This window comes from Molothrus aeneus, chromosome Z (assembly GCF_037042795.1).
Source record: "Molothrus aeneus isolate 106 chromosome Z, BPBGC_Maene_1.0, whole genome shotgun sequence".
Classification (NCBI taxonomy): Eukaryota; Metazoa; Chordata; class Aves; order Passeriformes; family Icteridae; genus Molothrus; species Molothrus aeneus.
The window spans coordinates 35560396-35583460 of NC_089680.1; the positions used below are offsets into that span (position 1 = coordinate 35560396).

A 23065-nucleotide genomic window follows, 5' to 3' on the forward strand; every position below is an offset into this window, starting at 1 on the left:
CAAAACAAAAAAATAAAGGGTTTTTACAGTCTAAGCCTTCTAGGGCCTGCAGAGGGACAGAATGAAAGAAAAACCTTGAATGATATCCCAAATTATCTCAGCCAACAGTGAAAGTAACAAATGTATACCTTTAATACTTCTTCTATTACAAAGGCTGCCTAAATATTCACATCTAGTTAAGATTTAGTAAGAAGGGAGAAGTCAGGCAAGTATCACAGAAGGTAAAAGTAAATCCCTGTACTGTCTCACAGTGTGTGGAGGAAGAGACTAGTTGCAGCTCAGGCGAGGTGTAGCGCTCAGGAACTTGCAGAGCAGTCAGCAGCCCTGGGCAGCATCACCTTCACCTCTGCAGCACTCGCCTCACTGGCAGCACAGATTACACATGCATTTACAGCCTCCACTCTTCTCTTGGCCCAAAGCACAAAAATCGCTCCCACACTAAAGCACGTTAAGTATGTTTTTTACATTCTAAATAAACCCCCCCCCCTTTTTTGCTTCACTTAGTTTCTGTCCTCTGGCATTCTCTTGTTTTTATTTCCCTGACCCATGCTTTTTCTGAACAAACCCTTCCATTTGGGCTTCCTGAGCACCATTTTCACCATCCTGAATACACCTCTCCATTAATATTTCAGCATTTAATAAGGGAATAAATTTTGTGCAAAACCACTGTTGTAGAACTGTTTCAATGAGCTGTCTGGTCCTTCAGCAAAGTAGCAACAGAAGCTGCTATCTTCCTGTACTAATGCGACTCCAGCCTCTTCTGCAAAGAGTGTGCTGAGACCAGGCTGCAAGGACACAAAAACTCTGGGAAGTGGGAATTAAAGCTTACGTTGGTTTAATCTTCTGCTGCTTTTTTAAGGCCTGGCCCAGCTGTCAATTCAGAATCAAGAGAAAAACTGTTGTAATAAGTCAGCCGAGACTCCATTTTCTTCATGCAGGAAAAGCCCCATCTTTATTGTATAGGTCATATTTCACAGGATTATCAGAAAACACTGTTTCAGCTCTTACAGGCTGACAATACACCCACACTTAGTTCATTGGTCAGTACATGGCATTTTAAATATCTATCAATCTTCTGTATTTGTAATTAGTTTACATACTTTTTCTACTGATTCTCATGAGACAGATCCCTTATTATTACAGGTGCCCTTGTTTTTCACCAACAAATGGTTTGTGGTGTTAATGAACTCTCATTCCCAAGATTGCTTTGCCTGGGAACTTGCAAGCTATTGTTAGCTGAAGCAGCAGGGCCTAATCCATATTTTAAAAGACCTTTCTTTTATAACATCATTTACCTGTCTGGAACAAAATACAATGTATGAAAAATACCTGTTTAGTAGAACATATTTGATACAATATTCCAATAATACTTAGTACATTACCAGATTTTTAAAATTTTGAAGAAAACCACTATTCACAGCTGAAACCTGTGACACTGTCACCAACTTTTCAGCCTGCAAATAATCACAGAGCCACCAAGTAAGTCCTACTATGTGTTTCTGTGCTCTGTTACTTTTGACAGAGAGCAAGTAATATTTTAAAAAGGTTTCATGTTTGCCATAACGAGTGAGAAGAGATCAAAGCAGGCTGATGAATGAACAGAAAATACCCCACACTCTAACAAACAGAGTAAGCCAGCATGCCATAACAAAAGAATCACAATAAATCTTCCATCTCTGTGCCAGATTTCATCCCTTCTCTGGCCAAAAAAAGTCAGGGCTGAAAAATACCCATAAAAACCCACATACTAACAAAAATAAAAGTTATGTCCATCTTCTAAATATTCTGAGCTTAAACAGATAATGTTCACTACAGTGAACATTAAACTGGCAATGTACTCATACAATTTGTTCCTAAAAATTCTTTGTGTTACTAAAAGTTTACATGTTATTGAAGTGCCAGATAAAGCATTTACATTTTTACAATTGCCTCTTGCTCTCTGGAAACAGTATTCCATTATATTTTTCTAGTACACAGCTGAATACAGCAGCTGGGAAATTCAGGAATGCCAGCAACCAATTAGGCTGGCATAAACCTCGTCTAGCATATAAAGCAAGACCAAGCTACAAATGCTAAAATGTAGGAGCCAACTGGCAGAGTGTTTCAATGCAACAACCCTAATTTCTGGTGCACTTTTAAGAGCTGGTATCAAAATTTGACATATAAGCATGTCCATGTAAACATGAACCAGCATTATAAGCTGAAGAAGTAACAAGTAGTTCAAGAAGATGTGCCTTAAAACCAAGAGAAGTAGAGCTGATACAAAAACTCCTCACTAGGCATTTCCTTAATTTCTAGTGCCTCTCCTCACATGATTAGAATTCAGACCACAAGCAACTTTCTTTTTCTGAGAAGTTGTTCCATTTCTGTAGGGCTCCCTGTCACAGTAACAAGCCTGTCTGAGTTTGTGTTTGAACAACATTCTCAGGCACACGCTATGACTCTTGTTGTATGTCCCCTGTCAGGGCCAGGAGTTGGGACTAGATAATCCTGACAGGTCCCTTATAACTCAGCATATGCTATGATTCTATGAGTCTCAAAACTAATGGAGAAGTTATTTGAAAAAACAATTATTTAGGTAAGTATGTTCTGTCATACAGCATGTGACATCTGGCTAATCTCTAGCGACCAGAAAATACCGCTGCCAGTACAGCAGTAGAACAGAAAAACGTGTGATGCCAACACTTTACAATTAACTTAAATACACAGACATTACAATATTCTCACTCCAATCAAGTGAAAAACATCAATTCCCCATTCCCTTTCTTCCTAGCCATCTGATAAACATTTGACAAACAGAAGGAAGCAAGCATACTGATCTGATCTGCAGACTTACAATATAAATCTTCTCTATTGGGAAAGTTCTTATGGCAGTTAATGGTGAACAATAAGGCTCATGAAGAGCAGTGAAAGCAAATAACCAGAGCTAAATCAAAGATTTTAATTAACCCTTAGCCTAGGTAGCAGTGCCAACTCATTGCAAATACTAAGTGCACTTAAGATTCTTACCTCTAAGGAAAGAAAACATTTTCTATCTACCAAGCTTCTCCAAACCAGCACAATTTTGAAGCAGAGATCAATCAGAGTAATAAACCCATGGCCCTTTCATCTTCCTACTATTTTTCAGAGACATAAGTTATCAGTCTGAAATATCGGTTGCTGCCTAAATTACAGTTTGGACTACAGCAGTGGCTGACATGTGACAAACTCCTCTGTATTTTCCCAAGAAATAGAGCTGGACTACAGCTCTATTTCCTCACCCGCCCACATAACTGAAGTGTCTGCCCCGAAAAACGCTGTACTCACACATCTCATGCACAAGCTTTATGAAATCTTAGAAACAGCTTTGAGCTGCAAAAATTAAAAATTACAGGCTCTGTATTGAGCTACAGAGAAGAGAGGTTCATAATTTCAACTATGATCCTCTCATTCCACCCCAAAAAACAGTAGAAGGACCGTGCCCTGCAGTGTTACATTATGACCATCATATAGTTTAAGTCTTGGCAGCCCAAACACAGGAAACTATTTTTAGCAGGACCCAGCTGTAGCAATGTTAACAGACCCCAGCTTGACTCGGGGCTTGCTCACCTTACATTGCTTGTACTTGCCACATCTTCAGAAGCACTAATGTGTTATATTAGGTCTGGCAGTGGGCCATCACCCAAACACGTAGCTTTTTTAAGGGCATCAACAAATTAGGTCAATGCAAAAATATACTACAATTTCACATCTACTACAGTCTTGCTGAGGATGACCACTGCAACAGAAGCTACTCATGCCTTAAGAGATTATGATACACATTTGTGAAATTACTGTGATTTTCCTATTCATGTTCCTGAGTGACTAATGGGAATGTTACCTCATCTAGAGACACCTGGACATGACTGACCTTCACCCTCTGTCAACTGATAATCAAAAATTAAAATTGTAAAAGCAAAATTTTCTTTATTTTCTTTTAAGTAATATAAACTCCAAGTTAAATATATATTTAAAAAAAAAAAGTTTCAGAGAAGCATGAGGCTACAAATACAAAAGCAGCACATACCAGACAGAATTACTGTAGTCCAGAAAATTATCTTCTGTGCTACAAGTTCCAGTTCCTGGCAACGCTGGTGGAAGAGCTTTCCTGCTCTCACAGAACTCAAGGAGGAAAAAAAACCTTACCAAATAATGCCTGTAGCAAACTTTAAGGAAAGAATCCCAAGGAAAAAGAGAACTCCTGGCTTGGTGTCTCCATCAGTGTCAACTATGGGGACATCCCTATTCACCCAAATCATTGTTTGTCATAGCCCTCCCTGCACTACACAGACAGTCCTGCTGCTCATCCTCGAGGAAAAACCAGTACTTACTGCTGACTGATGCTACTTGTTCCACAACACCAAATGTATTTGATTTTATTTTGTTTCAAAGTTTCATTTATCCACAAATCAGTGGATATCGTATTTTATTTTCATTATATCTACTACTTTTACACCACTTTTGTTTTCTTAAATCATACAAATTTATTTCAGCTCTGCTGGCCTTCCCTATTGTCTTGTCTGTTACCTTAGTCACAGTGTTATCACAGCATTGAATGGACATTAAACATGCACAGCCCCTACAATATTTCTATAGTTTTATATATATATATATATATATATATATATATATATATATATGTGTGTGTGTATATATATATATATAATTTTAGTATTTAAGAACTTAAATACTAAAATTAAGATATAATTTCATTAAATACATATCTTAATATTTATTTTTGTGAATCATCCCTAGCTGCTACCAATTCATTTTGTTGTATTATCTAAATTATCACAGCAATACTCAAGTTCTTCATACATATGTTACAACCACACCTTATCATCTCTGTAAACATCTACACTCTAAGAGACAGGGATTTTGAGAACAGAAAGTTGTATTACCCAAACCAAGTTTCCCACTTCTGCCTATATGTTCCAGCTTTGAATTAAAATCTAACTTAATCTTTGTCCCTACATAAAAACTCAGAAATATCCCAAGCTAGGCATGTAGGCAATTTCTGTGCAAGTACCAATCAAATATAGTGCTTTACAAAAACAGAGTTCACAGATATTACTGCCAGTCCACAAAGAAATGAGGAGGGGAGAAATAAACAACACACAGACATGTGACTGAGCTGTGTATAACATTTAGCTTCAAAATACAAATAGTATATTTAACGTTCCTCATACAGCAAACAGGACATAAGTGACTTTTTGGTTTTCCATCCATCCAACCCTAACAAGCCACTCCACTCCGAACCACTAAATCACAACTGAGTGTGTTCAGCCTAGCAGAGCTTGTTAGCTATCCATACTGAAGCACCTCCTCTAAAAAAGTTACCAAGAGCTGCATCCCCACATTGCTGTTATGGTTTTTGCTTCTCTAATAATTTTCTACCTCCAGTCTTGTCATGTTGTGATTTGGTGGGTCTTTCTGCTGACATTTCATTTTGCAGGCTGATCTCTAAGTTTCCCTTTATGTTGAAAACAAGTTTTCTGTGGTTTCTCCAGTTGCAGGAACACTTTGTTTTTTATTTCCCTTCAAGGCAGGTCCAGTTTCTTTTGGGAGTAGGGTGTTAATATCCTTTTAAGCAGATTTCAAAGGGCATTATTTTACATTAAAAATCTCTGCTTAAAACATCTTGTCTTTATTTGCTTTAGAAGCTTTAACTGCCAGTGAAATCCATGGCAGTGAAATCATTGGCTTCACAAAAGGTTTTCAATAGCATCTGACCATGGTAGCACTGGGAAGTTTTTACTACATACTGCCTCTGGAGGTGCTAGTCAGAGAGAAACGTTAATAAACAAGATACATGTTACTAAGGCAGCTGAATTCATAACAAGGTGTCCTATTATTATGCCAACAGATGCACTGATACCTTGATACTTACCATCAAGGTATCTCAGCTGTATCATGCCAGTAATCCTATCATTTTTAAGAGTAGGTGAGCTATCAGCTTACTAACTTACCCACCGAAAAAATTATTTGGAAGGAAATGCCTTCAAGTCATATCTAATACATGCTGTTATAAGTCCCCCAGAAAATTTTCAATAAACTGAAAAAATTTCAATTTGAAATGTTTGAAAACTAGCACTTTGATGTCAATATATACAAACTTTTTTAAAGATTTCATGTGTTCACAGTCATTTAGTACTTTATGCTCTCTTTTATGGCTTATACAAACACACTTGTACAAGCGTTATCTCTACCTCTTTCTGTCTTTTAAGAGTATCTGCTTTTCCAACACCATCAACCAAGAAATGAAATACTCCTGATGCTCCAGATCACTTTCTACAGGAGCACTCATTCCCAAATAAAGGTAATTCTGAAATGGCACTTACTTTTCCTCTTAGCACTTCACCCTGTCCACACTTTGTGGTTAGTGAGAATATGAAGGTTTTGCACCTATCATTTACATTTTATGGTCTCTTAATCTGTAGCAATAGGATGTTCAGATTGTGCCACTTTTACCCCAGTTGTTTTGCTCTACACCTCTGTCATAGATGAGTAATGCAATGGTTGACTCTCACAGTTAAAGGGCAAATATTAAGTATATGTTAAGAGAAGTTTTGTAGATGCACAGTTATGTCTCCCCCCCTTACATTGTTATCACAGGATGGCCTGGGTAGTCGGGGCATTTGGGAGGGTTGGCTTGTTACTATGGCAAAACCTGGCCTCAAGATGTAAGAAAGTGACCTCCGCCCCTGGAAGCGAAGAAGGAGTCAATTGACAAGACTTTGGGAGGGGCTAAAGGGCAGAACATCCATTGTGCGGATGAGCACATGGTGATAGAATCCTACAGTGCTCCCTGCACTGTATTATCTTCTCTATTCACTCATCTGTTGTATTTTTGATAAGGTCAAACACCTCTTTATGTTCTGAAACAACATACATCTCCAGATACATGATAATCACACTCTAGTGAAGTAATGAAGTTTCCCAAAAGCAGTGTTACTTTCTGTGTTATGACCAGGAATTAATAATTTTAATGTATGGGAAAAACTAGCCATCCAGTCCCAAAACTGATCCCAGGAGTTATGTTGTTAGTTAAAAATTACTAAGTAAACTATCATCACCTGTTTTAAGCACCTTACCTTTCTTGCGTTAAACTTCATCTGAATAATTTTTCATAGTCTACTAAACAGTTTATTAAATTCAGAGAAACTTATGGCTTACCTTCACAAAATGGTCAATACTGGCAGTGCTGCATAAAGCCTCTCCTATCCTGATGCTCTGGCAGGGACAAACTCAGGTCACCACACGCTCAGCTCCAGGATTCAACATCATGCTAACCCGCTTCACTTCTATCACACTGGTTTGGGACACAGAGACTAGAAGCACTTCAGAATCTGTCCTCCACTGTTTGCTACTAATTTTAGTCAAGGTACTGTACATTCCTGTATGAATGATTCTATTTGATTTGTAATTTTTCCATTTACTTTAGTGCAAGATCAAGCAGAATGAGCTGTAATCTCCTCTGAAATTAATAGTAATGCAGAACTAGGATGCAAGAGAAAATGTCCTGAAAATCACTTCAGTGCCTTTCTTTCAGACCACACTGTGGAGAGAAAACCTAAGACAACTAGTATGGTGTTGGTTCATGTTCACAGCTGCCTGAACCAGTATCTTACATGGCATAGTGCTTGGATGTACAGCACTTCAGTGCTCAGCTCAGGTCCCTCAGCTGTGCCTGTAGCACACTACTGCACCAGGCACAGAGAGGTCTGCAGAGCAAAGCTGGTGGTGCTTGGGATCAGCCGTTCATACTGTGTGTTTTGCACAGGACTGGTCTAGCACCCACAGTCTGAATACCCTTTGCCAGCGTGCATCACGCACTTCCCTTGCACATACCCTCCAGTTACATTTCATCCAAAAGGAATTTTGTGTCAACTAAAGCACAGCAAAAGGAAGTAAATAGGATCAAAGATATGTGTCCAAAGCCCATTTACTATATGAACTGAATCCTTGCTACAGATGCACCTGCAGTCCCGAAAGGTATCTATATGGATACACACAGAGTATCAAGACCTCATAATTTACCTTCACTTACATAAAAGTAAGAAAACTGCATTGCAACCTCCAACAATGATGCCTTCAAGAGCATGGCTAGGTGCATGTGCTGCATGTCCACGCACGTGCACAACAATATGAAAGCGTGATGCTTACTAAAATAAAAGACTGCCCAAGCAGTGACAGACAAAATGATGCAATTCAGGCCTCTCCTCAAGAATCAGACACAGGAGTTCCAGTTTTCTCTAGGAGGCATGTCATTCCAGATGGGAGGCTGGAAGTGAACTAGTACATGTGCATTGAGAATTATCATGGTACCAGGACACTAGACTAAAATGAGGTGCCAGATAAACTCATAGCCAGAACAGTGCAAATTGTGAAATATTTTAATCCTCTGTACAAGGCGATTGCGTGCAAACAAGGAATGAAGTAGGGCATCCCGAAAGAAAAGCATGTTTTCTTTTATTATATAGGCCTTTCACAACACTAGTTACAAACTTACAGAACATCTTGAGCCTGGTGTTTAGTAACACTACATTATACTGAATTTGCCATCTGATCCTTTGACAACTTTTTGTTAGATGGCTCTAAAAGAGTCATCCCAAATATACGGGAGTACAGAAAAAAGTGGCAGATGAGCTTCAACACTGTTGGGGTTTAGGGTTTCTTCCTTTTGTATTCTTTCTCTAAAGGAATTTTCTCTCATTTTTGTTGCTAACAATAATGATCAGTATTTAAGAGAGACAAAAGAAGTAACTACTTTCTCTCCGAGGAGCAGAGGTACAGCAAGAATTGCTCTGCGGGAAAAGGGACTAGGCACAGCTCCTAGGTAGGTGCCTTGCTCTCTTGGCCTCAGAAGGGGACGGTCGAGCTGCTGCTTGGCACGGGAACTCACTGCTGCTGCCGGAGCCTAGCCCTGCCCTGCTTCTTGTGCTGTGGGTGAGCCTTTGCACATGAGAGCAGCCACTGAACTGGGACATTATTGGCACCCTGCCTCACTGGAAAAAAAGGATCCTTCACCATCTGCTGGGGTGCCTCAGGGGAAATCCCAGGATCTCCAAGCCCCTCTCCCTGTCCTGTTCCAGAGTCAGGCTGCCTCTATCCAGTTCTCCTGCCACTGCTCCTAGTTTTTCACTACACTGTAGCCACACACCCCTTGCCTGCTGGGATGCCCTGTGGTTTCAGCTGCAACTGCAGAGTTTCTGCTGGGTGAGCCCAGGGTGAGCCCGCCCTGCGTTCCAGTCACCACTCCAAGGTTCCTGCTGCAGCTCCTTTCACTATCCGGATGGGCACTGGGATAGGCTGCCCCTGAGGGTTTGTAAAGGAAGCCCCTTCCCATCCCTTCCACCACCTGTGTCCACCATTACGGCGAGAAGGAGCCAGCTGGAGCTGCGGCACAGCACCCCCTGCAGCCGCGGAGGAGTCATCACACACCCCGCCCTGCCGGGAGCCAGCAGCGCCCCTGCCGGCTGGGATAGGAACTGCACCAAAGGGGAAGTGCTTAAAGGGTGCAGACACTTTGTTGGGTTTCCTGTTCTTGTTCGTTGTTGCTGTTGTTGTTTCTTTGCCTTGTTATACATACAAACACTAGTAAAGAACTGTTATTCCTTTTCTCATCTCTTTGCCTGAAAGCTCCTTCCTTTCAAAGTTATAATAATTTGGAGGGAGTCATATTTTCCATTCCAAGGGAGGCTCCTGCTTTCCTTAGCAGACACTTGTCTTTCAATCAAAGACAAATGTTAAAGGAAAGATAACACATCCAGAGAAATCTTAATTACAGCTTTATAATGCTGAATCTAGAGTTATAGCTGAACTTCTAGTTCAGCTTTATAATGCTGAACTAGAAGTTATAGCTCTAGAGATCCTTTAGTTGACACAGCTCTCTCAAAACATCATTGCCTAAACATGCACCTGCAATGACAAAAAAAAGCTGTTGAAACTTAAAAGCAAGTATCCTTTTCAAAATATAAATAAGACTTTGGTATACCCACATCTCAAGTACAATGGCACACCACAAAAATATTGTGGAATTAGAGGAGGTTAAGGGAAGGACAACTAAGAAAACAAAGAGAAAGAGGATATTAAGCAGGCAAAGACTGCTCACTTCTAAGGAGAACGTGGAGGGTGGACTTGGTTGCGCTTTACAATCATAAAGGACAAAATGCATGAAAAGTATTATTGACCAAATGCTTCAACACTAAAGCTGGGAGTGGTCTCTTAAGGCACAGGTTACAGACAGATGAAAGTGGTAGTGTATTTCTGTATGCAGAAAACAGGGAACTTCTTGATCTTGTGTCTGCAAGAGTCAGGCAGTAAAAGTCTGGTCAAAAGGTATTCAATAAATCCACAGACAACTGGTCTATAAATTGCTAGAACTAGGGAAAGTTGTACTTCTAACATCCTAGATAGAATTCTGCATAGTAGGGGAAGACAAAGACTTTGGAAAGAGACAAAGCTGATATGCTTCCCTAAATAGCCCCTGGTTGCTGGGCTAGATGAACCATCCATCTGATTCACTAGTGTACTTCATATAAAAGTGGTGAGCTTACTGCAAGTACCATAAGTAGTAAGGAGACTGAAGAACTTCCCCAAAAAGCAAAAATACTTCAGAAGAGTTAAAAAAACCCCAGCTTTCTCCAATTTCAGTAAGTCTTATAAGAAGAAAAGGGAAAAGTTTTCATTCACCGTTCATAAAGAAAAATTTGGTTACATATTCACACAGCAATATCCCTTTTAAAGTGTAAAATATTCCCAAAATGAAACAATTATAACTACCAATTTCCAAAACTCCTGCAAAGTTTTCCAGCACCTTCTACTCCCTCCCATGGCCCATACCAACCCCTTCCAGTTCTCATATTTAAGAAAGATTAAACAGCAATGCAAACTTTATTCAAATGAGAACAAGACATCAATGTATAACAGGATTATATTTGCTGTCCTCTAGGAAATTTTTCTTTTACTGATGCTGCGTAAGTGAAAGTTTCCATTCAATTCCTGATAACAACATTTCTACCTGTCCATAACAAGTTCATAACTTGTAAACACTTTGCAGGAATAGTTCAGTATCTTATATGTTTGTGGGTTTATTAATAGTTTTGTAAAACTGAATATAGTTTGACATATTTTTGTGCATTTAGTCTTCTTTGGAGACCACTGAACAATTTTGCAGGCAGCTTCTATAAACTTCTAAAACTGCTTCTCAAAGTTACTCTCAGAATACTTCTTCATAAATTTCTGCAGATCCCGACCCTCTGTGTTCCGTATCAATTTCCTTACATTTCTGACGTGTAAGCAAACTTAGATTCAGTTCAGGTACGTCCTGGTATGGCACTGACTCGGACAGTTACCTTTCTTCCTAGCAGCCAGTGTACTGCTGTGTTTTTGACATAGTAAGAGAATAATGTTGATAACGCACTCATGCTTTCGTTGTTACTCATTAGTGCTTACCCCAAATGAAGGACATATTAGTGTCCCATGCCAGTGAGTAGGTGACAAGAGCCAGGGGGAAGCATAACCAGGAATGTTAACCTGAACTAGCTAAAGGCATACTCTTTATTTATACAATAGCATGTAGGGATAGGACTAGGGTAATAGTCTTTGACTCATAGGGAGAAGGTTTAGACTGGATATTCAGAAAAATTCTTTGTTGTGAGGGTGATGAGGCACTGGAAATGGTTGTTGAGAGAAGCTGTGAATGCCCCATCCCTGGAAGCTTTCAAGGCCAGACTGGACAGAGCTCTGAGCAACCAGGTCTAGTGAAAGACCCATGGCAGGAGTAATGAGATGGTGGTAGTGGATAATTTTTTGGGTCCTTTTCAACCCACATCATTCTATGATCCTGTCACTCCATACCTAGACCAGTATATAAACCGGTGTGAGCTGGCTGGGAGGGTCCAATTAGCTGCACAGGGACAGGCTGCATACTGGTCGGCAGGTGGTGAGACCTTGTTCTGTGCATCACTTGTCTTTTTTGGCATTTTGTTTCTCTCTCCTATTGTTCTCCCTTTTCATTACAATTATCTTACTAATTTTACCATTACTATTATTATTATTATTATTATTCAATCATTAAACTACTCTTTTTTCAACCTACAGGTTTTAATTTTTTTTTTTGTTCTCTAATTCTCCTCCCCATCCCACCAGGGGTAGAGGTGTGTGGACTGGGCAAACAGCTCAGTCAAACAGTGGTACTTAATTGCTGGCTGGTATTAAAACCTAGACAGTCTTTCAAACAGCATTTGGGTTTAGTGGTTGTTGAAATTTGTTTAGGAACAGGATTTAAGATTGTGGTGGATTAAAATAGTTTGGTGAATATCATCTGCAAAAGATTCACATGACTTGGCAAGTCTTCTCCCTCTCTTTCCTCCTTTTTCATTTTATTTATTGTTTGAATAAATGGCCAAGACCTCCTTTTGAAGGTTTTCTCTACTTTCTCTAAAGCTAACCATACCTGCCTAAAAGCAACAGCTTCCTGCATCATACAGAACATTTTTAACAGCATCTTCTACAGTTATTTTCAAAATGGTACCCTTTGCTTTTCATGACCCATTCTGAAGGGGGATACCGTATGGGTAAATGAAGGTGGTATAGAATGTAATCTTATCCCCTAAAGAGTTCAGCTGAACCAATGACTAAAGATTAGGAGCAGGCCTGATGTTAACAGGACACACCTGTAGCCAATAAGAAGAGTGTTATAAAAGAGTGGATTTGTGAGCACTGTAGTCCGTTGGCTACTGTGAGGATAAGGAAGAGTCAGTGCTTAGAGGTGTTGCCTACGAAAAACATCAAGGAGGTATGAAACTCTAGCAATATGGAACCTTTACAGTGTAATGATAATAGAACTCTTGCACTATAATGACAACACCATCCCATCGCAGTCTGTTGTTTGTTGGAGTTTTTTTTTCCTTTACTTCACAAAATTATATTTAGTAAGAATATATACTGTTACTTAATTCATTACAGAGCTGCCAACTGTTGCTCCAGTTCAAAAGTGAGAAGAGTTCATTCTCATGCAAGTTTAAAGCTTGTATTTTAGCTTTACAAGGTTCTAAAAGTTCAAGCCAACAAGAAAACATTAAGAAGTATTTTAATTCTTCTGTGTTTGATGAAAGCTTATCATAACTTACAAATCCTCAGGTCATTATTAAAATACTGACATTATTCATCACCACCTGAATTCCTATTGTACTAAAATGCCAAAATTTACATAAAAGTTCAAATAATAAAAATACAGAAGTACAAGAAAACATAATCCAAAGTGGAATTAGAAATTTTGAGTATTCAAAAACCTAGGTGTTTATGTGCTTTTCAAGCTGAATTTATTTCCACTGCCCTCTTCCTACAGCCAGAGATCCTCATTAGCACATCACTGTGCATTCCTGCATCTCTATAAATGAAACACTTCTACAGGACAGTTGTGCAAACACTTCTACAGATCAGCTGGAAATACTCCTCAAACTCCATATGTAGTTTAGCCACAGAATAGAAGTAACACATTTTAATGACTGCAAAATGTGCAGCCCTGTGAACAAGTATGCGCCACACCACGCTTCTAAAGAGAAAGTTTTAGACAAAGCCCACTGTGCATCTCCCTCCACCCACACATCCAGTGTGCTCATCCACTGAAGGCAATTCCTAAATACACAATTCTATAATTAAAAGAAAAAAATTACACTTCTGATACCTGGGATTACACAAATCTAGAAGTGCTTAATGAGAGCCAAGAGAACACCAAACTTAAAAAACTTGGCACAGCTTTAATGAGATTTCTGATAACTTGAAGTAAATAACATTCCACTAGGTGAACAGAATTACCACATACTCCGAAAAATGAAAACAAATAAAAGACTTTTTGTTATCTACAAGTCACTTTGTTACTGATTGGGATTGTCCAATTAGTTTTATGTGGTGCTGGCGTTACATCAGTAGCAGAAAATGCAGCAGACTGTCCCCTTTAGAGAAGCCTGGGAAACATAAAAGCAGCTTATGCCTGATGGAACAAGAACTGCCACTAAATAAAAACTAAGCTACTCTGAAGGAATGTTTATTTGAATAAAATAAAAAAATCTACTATCACATTCAAGTCTTAAAAGCAACAAAATCCCTCATCCATCTTCCAAGAGTCAAAATATAGTATCAGATACAGTGTTGCTAAACAAGATCCAATTAAAAAAAGGCAAAAGGAAAAAACTGATCAAGCTAAGCTTACTTAAATTTAATTGATAACTCCCATTTTTGAAAACCATCATTAAAAGTTTTGGTTAGACACAGTTTTACAGAGTTGTCTTTAAGAGCCATTACCCACTCCTTTTAAGCAATTCTAAAATTGAGTTCCTAGCAACAAGAAACAACTGAATTTAGACAGTAATAGTAGAGCTATCAGAAGTGTTCTAAGCATGTGGTGTTCATGTGAATGGTTCAGTGCACTACACACATTAAAAAAAGCACACAAGTATAGTCTGATAAATTCATAGTCTTATCAAGGAAAGGTAAATCTAGTGCATTTTCACACACAGCATTATTGCCTTTTGTCTAACAAAAGCAGACCCTAGTTTTATATATTTAGCAATGACCAAATTCAAATGCAGCAAAATTAGCTTTGCCCAACACTTTTTTAATGCGGAAATGGTAATGCCATCTTTGGAACACCCGTCTGAGAACTACTACCCGTGGCATGGAGAAGGGTGGCACAAGAGACCAACATCAAGCCCCCTGTTCTACCTCCACGTCAGGAAAGCATTTAACAATGGTAGATGAATTCACTGACTTGCAGCAAACCAATGGTATGTGAATGTTTTAAGGTCAAAATTGACCTTATCATTATTCCTTTTGGGGATATGAACAAAGCATGTTTCCAGGTTATCAGACACAGGCAACACTGTCTCATGGCTAAACACTTAATACAGAATTCAAAGGATCTGTTTACATAAGTCAAAGGTGTAGGAAAATCATGACAATCACTCATCTATACATGTACTTGGAACACAACAGAAAATACAAACTGTTTCATTCTTTAAATGAAAATTTTGAAATATTGTACCCACAAGCAATATAAACACTATAAACGTTTTTAGGAAAGGAACTCCAGCAGGAAAAGAAAACAGCAGATGTGTCCATACATACACAGTATGAATGGGTTTGAGGATATAGCAGTATTAGACAACCTCTATCTAAATGACATATCTAAATCACAGTTTTAGTTCCCTGCCCCCCCATCTTCATTTCCCTACAAGACATCCAACTAAAAGCTAACCCCAGCACAGCAGGCAGCGAAAAGCAGTCTCAGGTTAAACATCCTAGTAATCAAAACTAACTGTAGCCAACTTAATTATGAAAAAATGTCTAACAGTCTTACATAAGTAGGGAAACATCTGCCCAAACACAAGAAAAATTGCTCCAAACACTATAGCTAGGAATATCTGGTTATATTTCTATATTCAGTCCATTACAGAAAGAAATTTAAATAAAACCCCAAATACCAAGTCACAGTAAAACCTAAAGGTTTGGAATGTACAACTACAAGCAAATGTTTTAAAAGGTTGTTAGAAGGATCTTCAGAAACATAAAAAAACTTCTGAAAAGACATGAGTTATAAATCTGGAAAACACAAACAAGATTTCAAGAATGAAAAAGAACTGTTCATATATCTGAAAGCTTTTTTGTGTTTTTGAAATAGACAAAGAGATATAACAGAGAATGTATTGCAGCTACACAAAAATCTTCTATCCTACATCTGGGAATACACACTGAAAGCATATACACCTTTAAACAGTTTTATCTATGCTACAGAAACATAATGAGAAATTGACTATTAAAATCCAATATCTTCTTAAAAACTTCTCAATTTTAAACCACAAACACCACCATGCCTGACCATGTATTATATTTTGTATATATTCTCGCTACTGGACAAGGTAAAGACTGCTTAGTAGTTCTTACTATGAACTTCTACATCTTACTTCTTGTATCACATTAGAAATTTAACTTAATTCTAACATAAACCTTAAAGCTAACATAAACCTTTAATGCATCAAAAGTAACTGAATTCTTTTCCTCTATGGAATACACACACAGTGAATAATTATAGGGAACACACTTTAGTGGTCACCATGGGTTGACCACTGCATTCTCCTCCTGATCCCAAATCCTGTCATACAGTATTGTGAGGAAGACAAGATAACCCAACAAAATATAAGACAGGAAGAAAAGCTGGGAAAAAAAAAACCCACTTTATGATATAAGCAGTAAATGTTTATAAACAAAGAACCTAAATAGTAACAGAGCAATGAAGTTAATTTACTCCATTCTGTTACTTGTTCCTCAAACACAAAAAAAAAAAAAACAAACCAAAAAAAAACCCAAAAAAACCAATAGAAGCACACTTCACAGGTCAACACAATAAATATGCTACAGATTTTGTCTCCGAGAAAAAAACTCACCTGGTAAATACTTCACTCTTTTCTCTACCTTGTTCCACAGTAAGTGGATGTATGAAAAAAACCTCAAAAGGCTAGTTTGTTTCCTAGAGTAAACAGAAAGAGATACTTTTGCATGACTTCTTCCCCATGACTTATTGTCTTGTCCCACCTTAACAAGAGGAAAAGTGATACTTGGTGCCATGGCAGCACAGAGAAGTCTTCCACCCATAAAGCCGTAAGAGGGAAAGGTGAGCAACACTAGGCTCAGGCAACAGGCCATCAGAGAGCGTGGGAGCTCCGAACAATAACTTTACCTATTAAATTAAGAACAGATTCCCCCATAACATGATTACTGGGGGAAAAACATGCGATACAAGCTGTGTGATCCTAGCTCCCACATACAGCTCTAAAGACATTAGTGCCAGAAGAAATGCTGTATTAAACACACTTACAGAACAAAGATGAGAAGTTTCTCTGAAGACTAGGACTCAGCTCTTGTTATTCATCTTGCAAAAAAGCTATTTCCACAAAATACAGAAGGCCTACATAAATACCTGAGAATCTGTGAGTTACAATAAAAATTCATGGCTTAATGAAAGCTGAAGACATAAAGTTACTCCAAAAAGAAGACAGAAAATTTAACATATCCTCCTGGTCAATTTTTCTGAGGGAAAAATCTCAAGAAACTTTGGATCTAACAATGAGAACCTACACCAGATAAGCCTAAATGTTGGACCCAATAGCTAGACCAGCAACAGCAGACATGAAACCATGGGTGTATTCCGGCTATTATGGAACTACAAAGACACATTGTATCTGTACAATTACATAGGGATTAGGTAATTCAGTCAAATGATTTAAATGTGGTAACAAATACCTTAATCATAGGGAACAAATAGATGTATGTCACCAAAGGAAAGAGTAAAAACACATTACCATTTAAATCTATCCTCAAGAGCTTGTAAAATAGGGTGACTACCCAAACCTGAACAGAAATTTTATAGCATCATTAAACCCTCTCTCCTGCTATAAAATCATTCTTGCTGCTGGAGTTGTACACGAAGATACAAGATTACCCAGAACACAGAGGATGCTACCGAACTCCCAACTCTGAGAAACAAGAATTTCACAGAAGCTGCGTTTTAAAGAAACAAAGTATAGCCCCAACTGTTGCTAAAATGTAGCTCCATTTGTGTCTGAAGGTGAAAACAGTTACCAAGATGTTTTAGAAGACTAAGCTGCGAGAAGCTCCCACTAAGTTTTTAGACTGAATGGACCATCCTTTACCATGACCATTCCAACTGTTCCAGACACAAATGAAGAAAATTCTTAAGTAGGCAATTAAAAACATCATAGCCATGGGCAAGATTTCTTCCTACCTCACATCAGTAAGAGGTTATTTAAACTACAAACTCAGGAAAAAGAAAAAGTATTTACAGTTCCTGGTGTAGTTTTTTTTAGTTTTTATTATAAACTAGATATTCCTACCATCCTTCTTAAAATTCTGCTATGCTTCTAGATTCAATCTCCTCTGGTAACAATCTTCATGTGATAACTGTACCTAGTCCTTTCCTCTTTCAACAATTTCAAGTTTTCCTCTTCAAACACTGACAGCTCTCCTATTCTTGTATTGTGAAAAACATGGGCATAAATTCATGATCTTTCTTTTTTACACCATTTGATGGTTAATCCTTAAAAAGTCAGCATTTTTCCTTTCCTGAAAGTTCAGTCAAATCTTAAGTCAGTCTCCTAATTACAAGTGTCCCTTCTCTTCATGCCTGTATGTTTTTTCTGACAGTGAAGTCAGAATTGCATTTGCCTCTCCCTCTCTCCCATCTCACTTTCAAAATGAGCAAATATATAATTAATTTCTCTGCCTTTCTACGTAGTATTTCAGATACGCAAAGACAAAACAGGAACAGTCTGAGGAGGAAATGGTCAGAAAAAGAAAAAAATTAATCAACCTACTAAAGGGATACAGAGCAGAAGTGATTTACCTTGTTTCAGCAAAAGACTGCATTTATGGAGAAAAAAATGTGAAAGACTATTTCTACAAATACTTATACAGGTCTCTGTCACCATTAATGGCATAATGCACAGGAAGTGCAGATACAGGTGTAAGTTTACACATAAAGCAGCAAGCTATTATTATTTGTGTAAAGGGAATTCATCAACAGAAAAATGCCCATCTTTAGACCTCAACAAGGTACATCTTCTGGACAGGATCAATACCGTGAGTCTGGCAGGTACCTTCTGGTTTCCTACTAACTGCCCTAAGTTTCCATGTCAAAAGGCACATCTTTCAAATGTGGAAATACAGTCAATTCTTAGCAATTTGCAAACTAACACAAAGTAGTTCTTACCCATTTCCAAGACAGACTAGTCATATTTCAAGCAATGTGCATAAATTAAACCAAGCAGTAAATTTCAGTATCAGAAGTTATTATAAAAACCTGAACTAGGTGACCACTTAGTACCTCTTTATGATACATGAACATAACTAGTTATTCCATGTAACTTTATGATACATGAACATAACTAGTTATTCCATGTATCTTTATGATACATGAACATAACTAGTTATTCCACTGGAACAACGAGTATTTACTAGATAGTAACTGGAAATACTATCTACAGCTGTAGGTAACAGTTATAAGGATGTTTACCCACTGAGAAAAAAACAGCAAGCAGCTCTGCAACATCAGCTCTTGAAAATGCAGGGGTTTATCCAAACTGCTTTGCATGTGCTTTTGGCCATGACTTCTAACAATGCCCTTCTTTTGTACAACATTCATTTTCTGTTCAGTTCTACAATAAATCTCTCACTTCAGGCTAATTAGAACTTGTCAAAATGACAGAATATGTGACTTATTTTTTCCAGAATGTTCTGGTCTCACTTGTAACAAGCACGTTTCACCAAAAAAAATGCATTTCTTTTAGCTTTCCTTCTTACTTAAAGAAAAATAGTCCTCTGGAATCAATAAAACTCTGTATTCAGCAAAGAATGTTTAAGATTACTGGCAGATAGATGAAAAAACCCACACACTTTTTCACTGACGCCATTAACTAAGTAAAACTATTTTTCTCTGGATTCAGTAAAAAAAGAGGTAAGAAAAACTTAAAGAATTACTATCTCTACCTCTCAAAACAATTTTTAGTTATAAGAACAGACTCACAACAGACAAGAAAATATGTAAAAAGAAAAGCCCGTATGAACACATTCCTCTCTCCAAAAGTTTCCTAAATAGTTTTAACGGTTTTCAGCCAATAGCAGCTGATATGACAAACAGCCCTGATCCTTCCTAGAATACAGCTCTGGGGAGAGCAGATCCAGAAGATCACATGTAAAGACTTCCATGTCATCTTGACTATGACTATGTATATTTGCTACATACTGATACTGCTGGGGTCACAGATCCCTCCATAAGCTACTGGAACACACTAATTGTGCAGAAAAGTAGCACATCCAAAAGTTTTCTACTGGGTTCAGTTAATCAAATCATCAATTAACGTATTAAATAATCAGAAGAAAATATCAATAGACACACTGGAGGGGAAAGAGTCTGTAGGAACAATTCAGCTGACAGAGGGACAAGCAGCAAGACCCTCACCTTGTCATCAGCAACAAGACCGATTTCCACTGCTGTGGAGCCGCAGCTGAGGTTATAAACTGCCTTCTATGGGGCAACGCAATCTAGTGCTGGCTGTCCTTCCATATATTCCTCAAAATGCTCTCTCTTTTCCACATACCTAGGACAGTTTCTCCTACAGTTTAATGGGAAGAGAATGACACTTAGCTGCAGCAGCCTGAGTCAGAACAGGACATCTCTTCCAGTCCCAAAGAAAAAAAAAGGACACATCACAATAACTAGGACCTGCCACTAATTATGACACTGCAGTCTTGCTCACACATGGACCAATTTAACACGAATTCTCAAAATCCTACAGTTTGAGCAACTGCTGTGAAGACATCCCCCTAGTCCATATTACTGATGAGTAATATACTTAATGTGCTGCATCACCTTTTTCAGTGATACAGCAAAATACATAAACCATTAATAGTAATGAAAATAAGTATTATTTTATTTGAGAGTTACCAAAATCACTTCTGATATTAAAAAGCATGTACAACCCTACAGACCAGAAAACAAGAGCAGCAAAGCATTTTCATGCCTAATTTCCAAAGGCATAATTTCCAAAACCAAATGGTAATGTTTCTTAGGAGTTCACAAAGACATCAGGAAAAGTTTTACAAGATGCTACTGTGAGGCCTTCTGAAATCCCAGACAGAGATGCACAGGAGTTACAAAAATAATTGCCAGACTGATCAGATTCATCACGTGGCAAACAGGGCATTTGGCAAAAACTGAGGGGCTGGGTGTAATCCAGTGTCCAGCCAACACCAACCATTATTTTATTGTAGGGCTGAATTGCAGCATGGAACACAAGAAAGACAAACTGCATAAGGCTTGTTGGCTGATTTTTTCCTGCCTCATGACAGAACCATGCTAGCTTCAGAGCCTTGGATCTCCACATCTCTTTTCCCTTAGAAACATCTGCTTACTCTTTAGCAAGCTTCTAGATCCCAGAGAAAAAAAACCAAATCAAAAATCAAAAACACACAGCAACAACAGCAACAACAAAAGCTTTCCAGAAAATCCCAGCAGAACCCCACCCCAGTTTAGCAGGTTTCACAGATTTCAGATTACAAATTCCCAACTCAAATCCAAGAGCTGAAGTCATGAGTGACCTGCCATTGATTCAGTCAATTTCCCATGTCAGTTGTCTCCTAACAGACAGAACCACTGAATTGTTGATATTGGAAGGGACTTCTGCAGATCATCTAATCGACCGCTTCTGCCAAAGCAGGGTCATCTAGAGCAGGTTACACAAGAACACGTCCTGGTGGGCTTTGAATATCTCCCGAGACAAATTTGAAGAGTTAGCACCCCAAACCTGTCACACACGCCTTCTTGATTCACATGTATTTTCAGATAGCATCACACATCCTCCCACCAGGAGAAGCTGGGCAAGACGAGAAACACTGGATCCCCAACGGAGAAATTACAACTTACGGGCATAAATAGCAAGTACTTTTCCTACATTTTAATCACAAAGAGCATCTGAAATAATAACATCATGCTTTCTGCCAAGTGATGGAAATGTCCAAAGGCATTCCTGTCAGGGCATTACCGTTGTGTCATTTTTCAGAGCACCGGAGCAGACAAGAAGTTACCTCTTCCAAACGAAAGGCAGGCCTGCCTGCCGGCCTTCCCTCCCTCCCTGTCTCCATCACCTCATCCCCTCCCCGAAGGCCCTCCTTCCTCCCTGCCAAAAGCTCCTCGGCTCCCCTCCCACCGACCCACGTCCGAAACCCCACCCCGCCCCCCCACCCCAGGCCACCCCGCTCGGCTCGGTGCCCGCCCCACCCTCGGGTCCCCCTCGGGTCCCCCCCGGGTCCCCGCCGGGCCCCCCCGGCCCCGCCCGTGCTCTCCTGACAACCGCAGCGCGCGCCGGGCGTGGCCCCGCCCCGGCCCCGCGCACACAATGGGCCCCGGCGCGCGCGGCCCCGCCCGCCCCCCGCGCCCCGCGCGCGCGGCACCGCCCGGCCGAGATGCGGGGAACTAGAGGGGGTGGGGGGGGAGAGGGGGGAGGGTGTCCGCGGCCGCCGCCCCCCGCGGCCCGCTCACCATCGCTGCGCTTGATCTCCACGTAGATCCCTATCTGGATCTTGCCGAAGTTGGCCGCTGCCATCGCTTCATGGGGCGCACGGGGGAGATCGGAGGCGTCGCCGGCCGGCCACACCGCGGAGAGGGAGGGGAGGCCGTGCACGGCAGAGGCAGCGGCGGCTCTGGGCGGGGGCGACGGGCGGCCGGGAAGGAGGAGGCGGGGAGCGGAGAAAAGGCGCCGGCCGGATACAACAGGCGCTGTGGGCGCTGCTGCGCCTGCGCGGCCTCCGCGGCGTCACGGTGGCACCGGCTCGCGGGAGGGGGCGGGGGCGCCGCGCGGCCGCAGCCCGCGTGCCCCACCCCCTGGCCCCGCCCTCGCCGCGGGCGCGCGCATGGGGCGCGGGCTCCCCGCGAGGCGCCGGGCGGGGCTGGGCCCGCAATGCCGGCTGCGCCTTGAGGCGCTGCGCTGGCCTGCCTCACACAGCACACACACGGGCAGCACACAGCACACAAACAGACACCACAAACACACCACACACACACTCCCCTGCAGCACCAGATGGTGGCCGAGCTGCTCTGGAGCCTTAATGTAATAGCTTTATCTACCTGCTCCCTGCTCATGCGGCTCCCATGTGCACAGCAGAGCAGCTTAGGAGCAGTCGTCCTGCTCCACAGCCTGTCAGCGGCTCTTGTGTCCCAGGAAGGCACATGGTGTGGTTCCTGGGGATGTGCAGAGCTAACAGTTGGACTAGATAATCCTTGTGGATCTCTTCGAACTCGGAATATTTCATTAATCTTTGAAGGTCACAGCGTCAACGGCATCCGTCCATCTTGGGAGCCTACAAAGAAGCCGGAGAGGGGCTCTTTGTCATGAACTGTAGTAATAGGACAAGCAATAATGGGTACAAACTTAAAGAGGGGAAATTTAGGTTAGATGTTAGAAATTCTGTG

General features: G+C 40.2%; 1 protein-coding gene across 4 annotated transcripts in view; it reads right to left on the minus strand.

The window, feature by feature from the left end:
* Window positions 1-22335, minus strand: part of KIF2A (kinesin family member 2A) — a 57808-nt gene extending 35473 nt beyond the window's left edge. For 2 of the 4 annotated variants that reach the window (XM_066569842.1, XM_066569841.1), the window contains exon 1: window positions 22136-22335. In XM_066569842.1, coding sequence (XP_066425939.1) covers window positions 22136-22199 — 64 coding nt within the window. In that variant the 5' untranslated portion in view covers window positions 22200-22335. Of the gene's footprint in view, window positions 1-21638; window positions 21736-22135 lie in introns of those variants that run through there. The other 2 variants (XM_066569844.1, XM_066569843.1) reach the window with 2 other exon arrangements.
* Window positions 22336-23065: the final 730 nt, after the last annotated feature.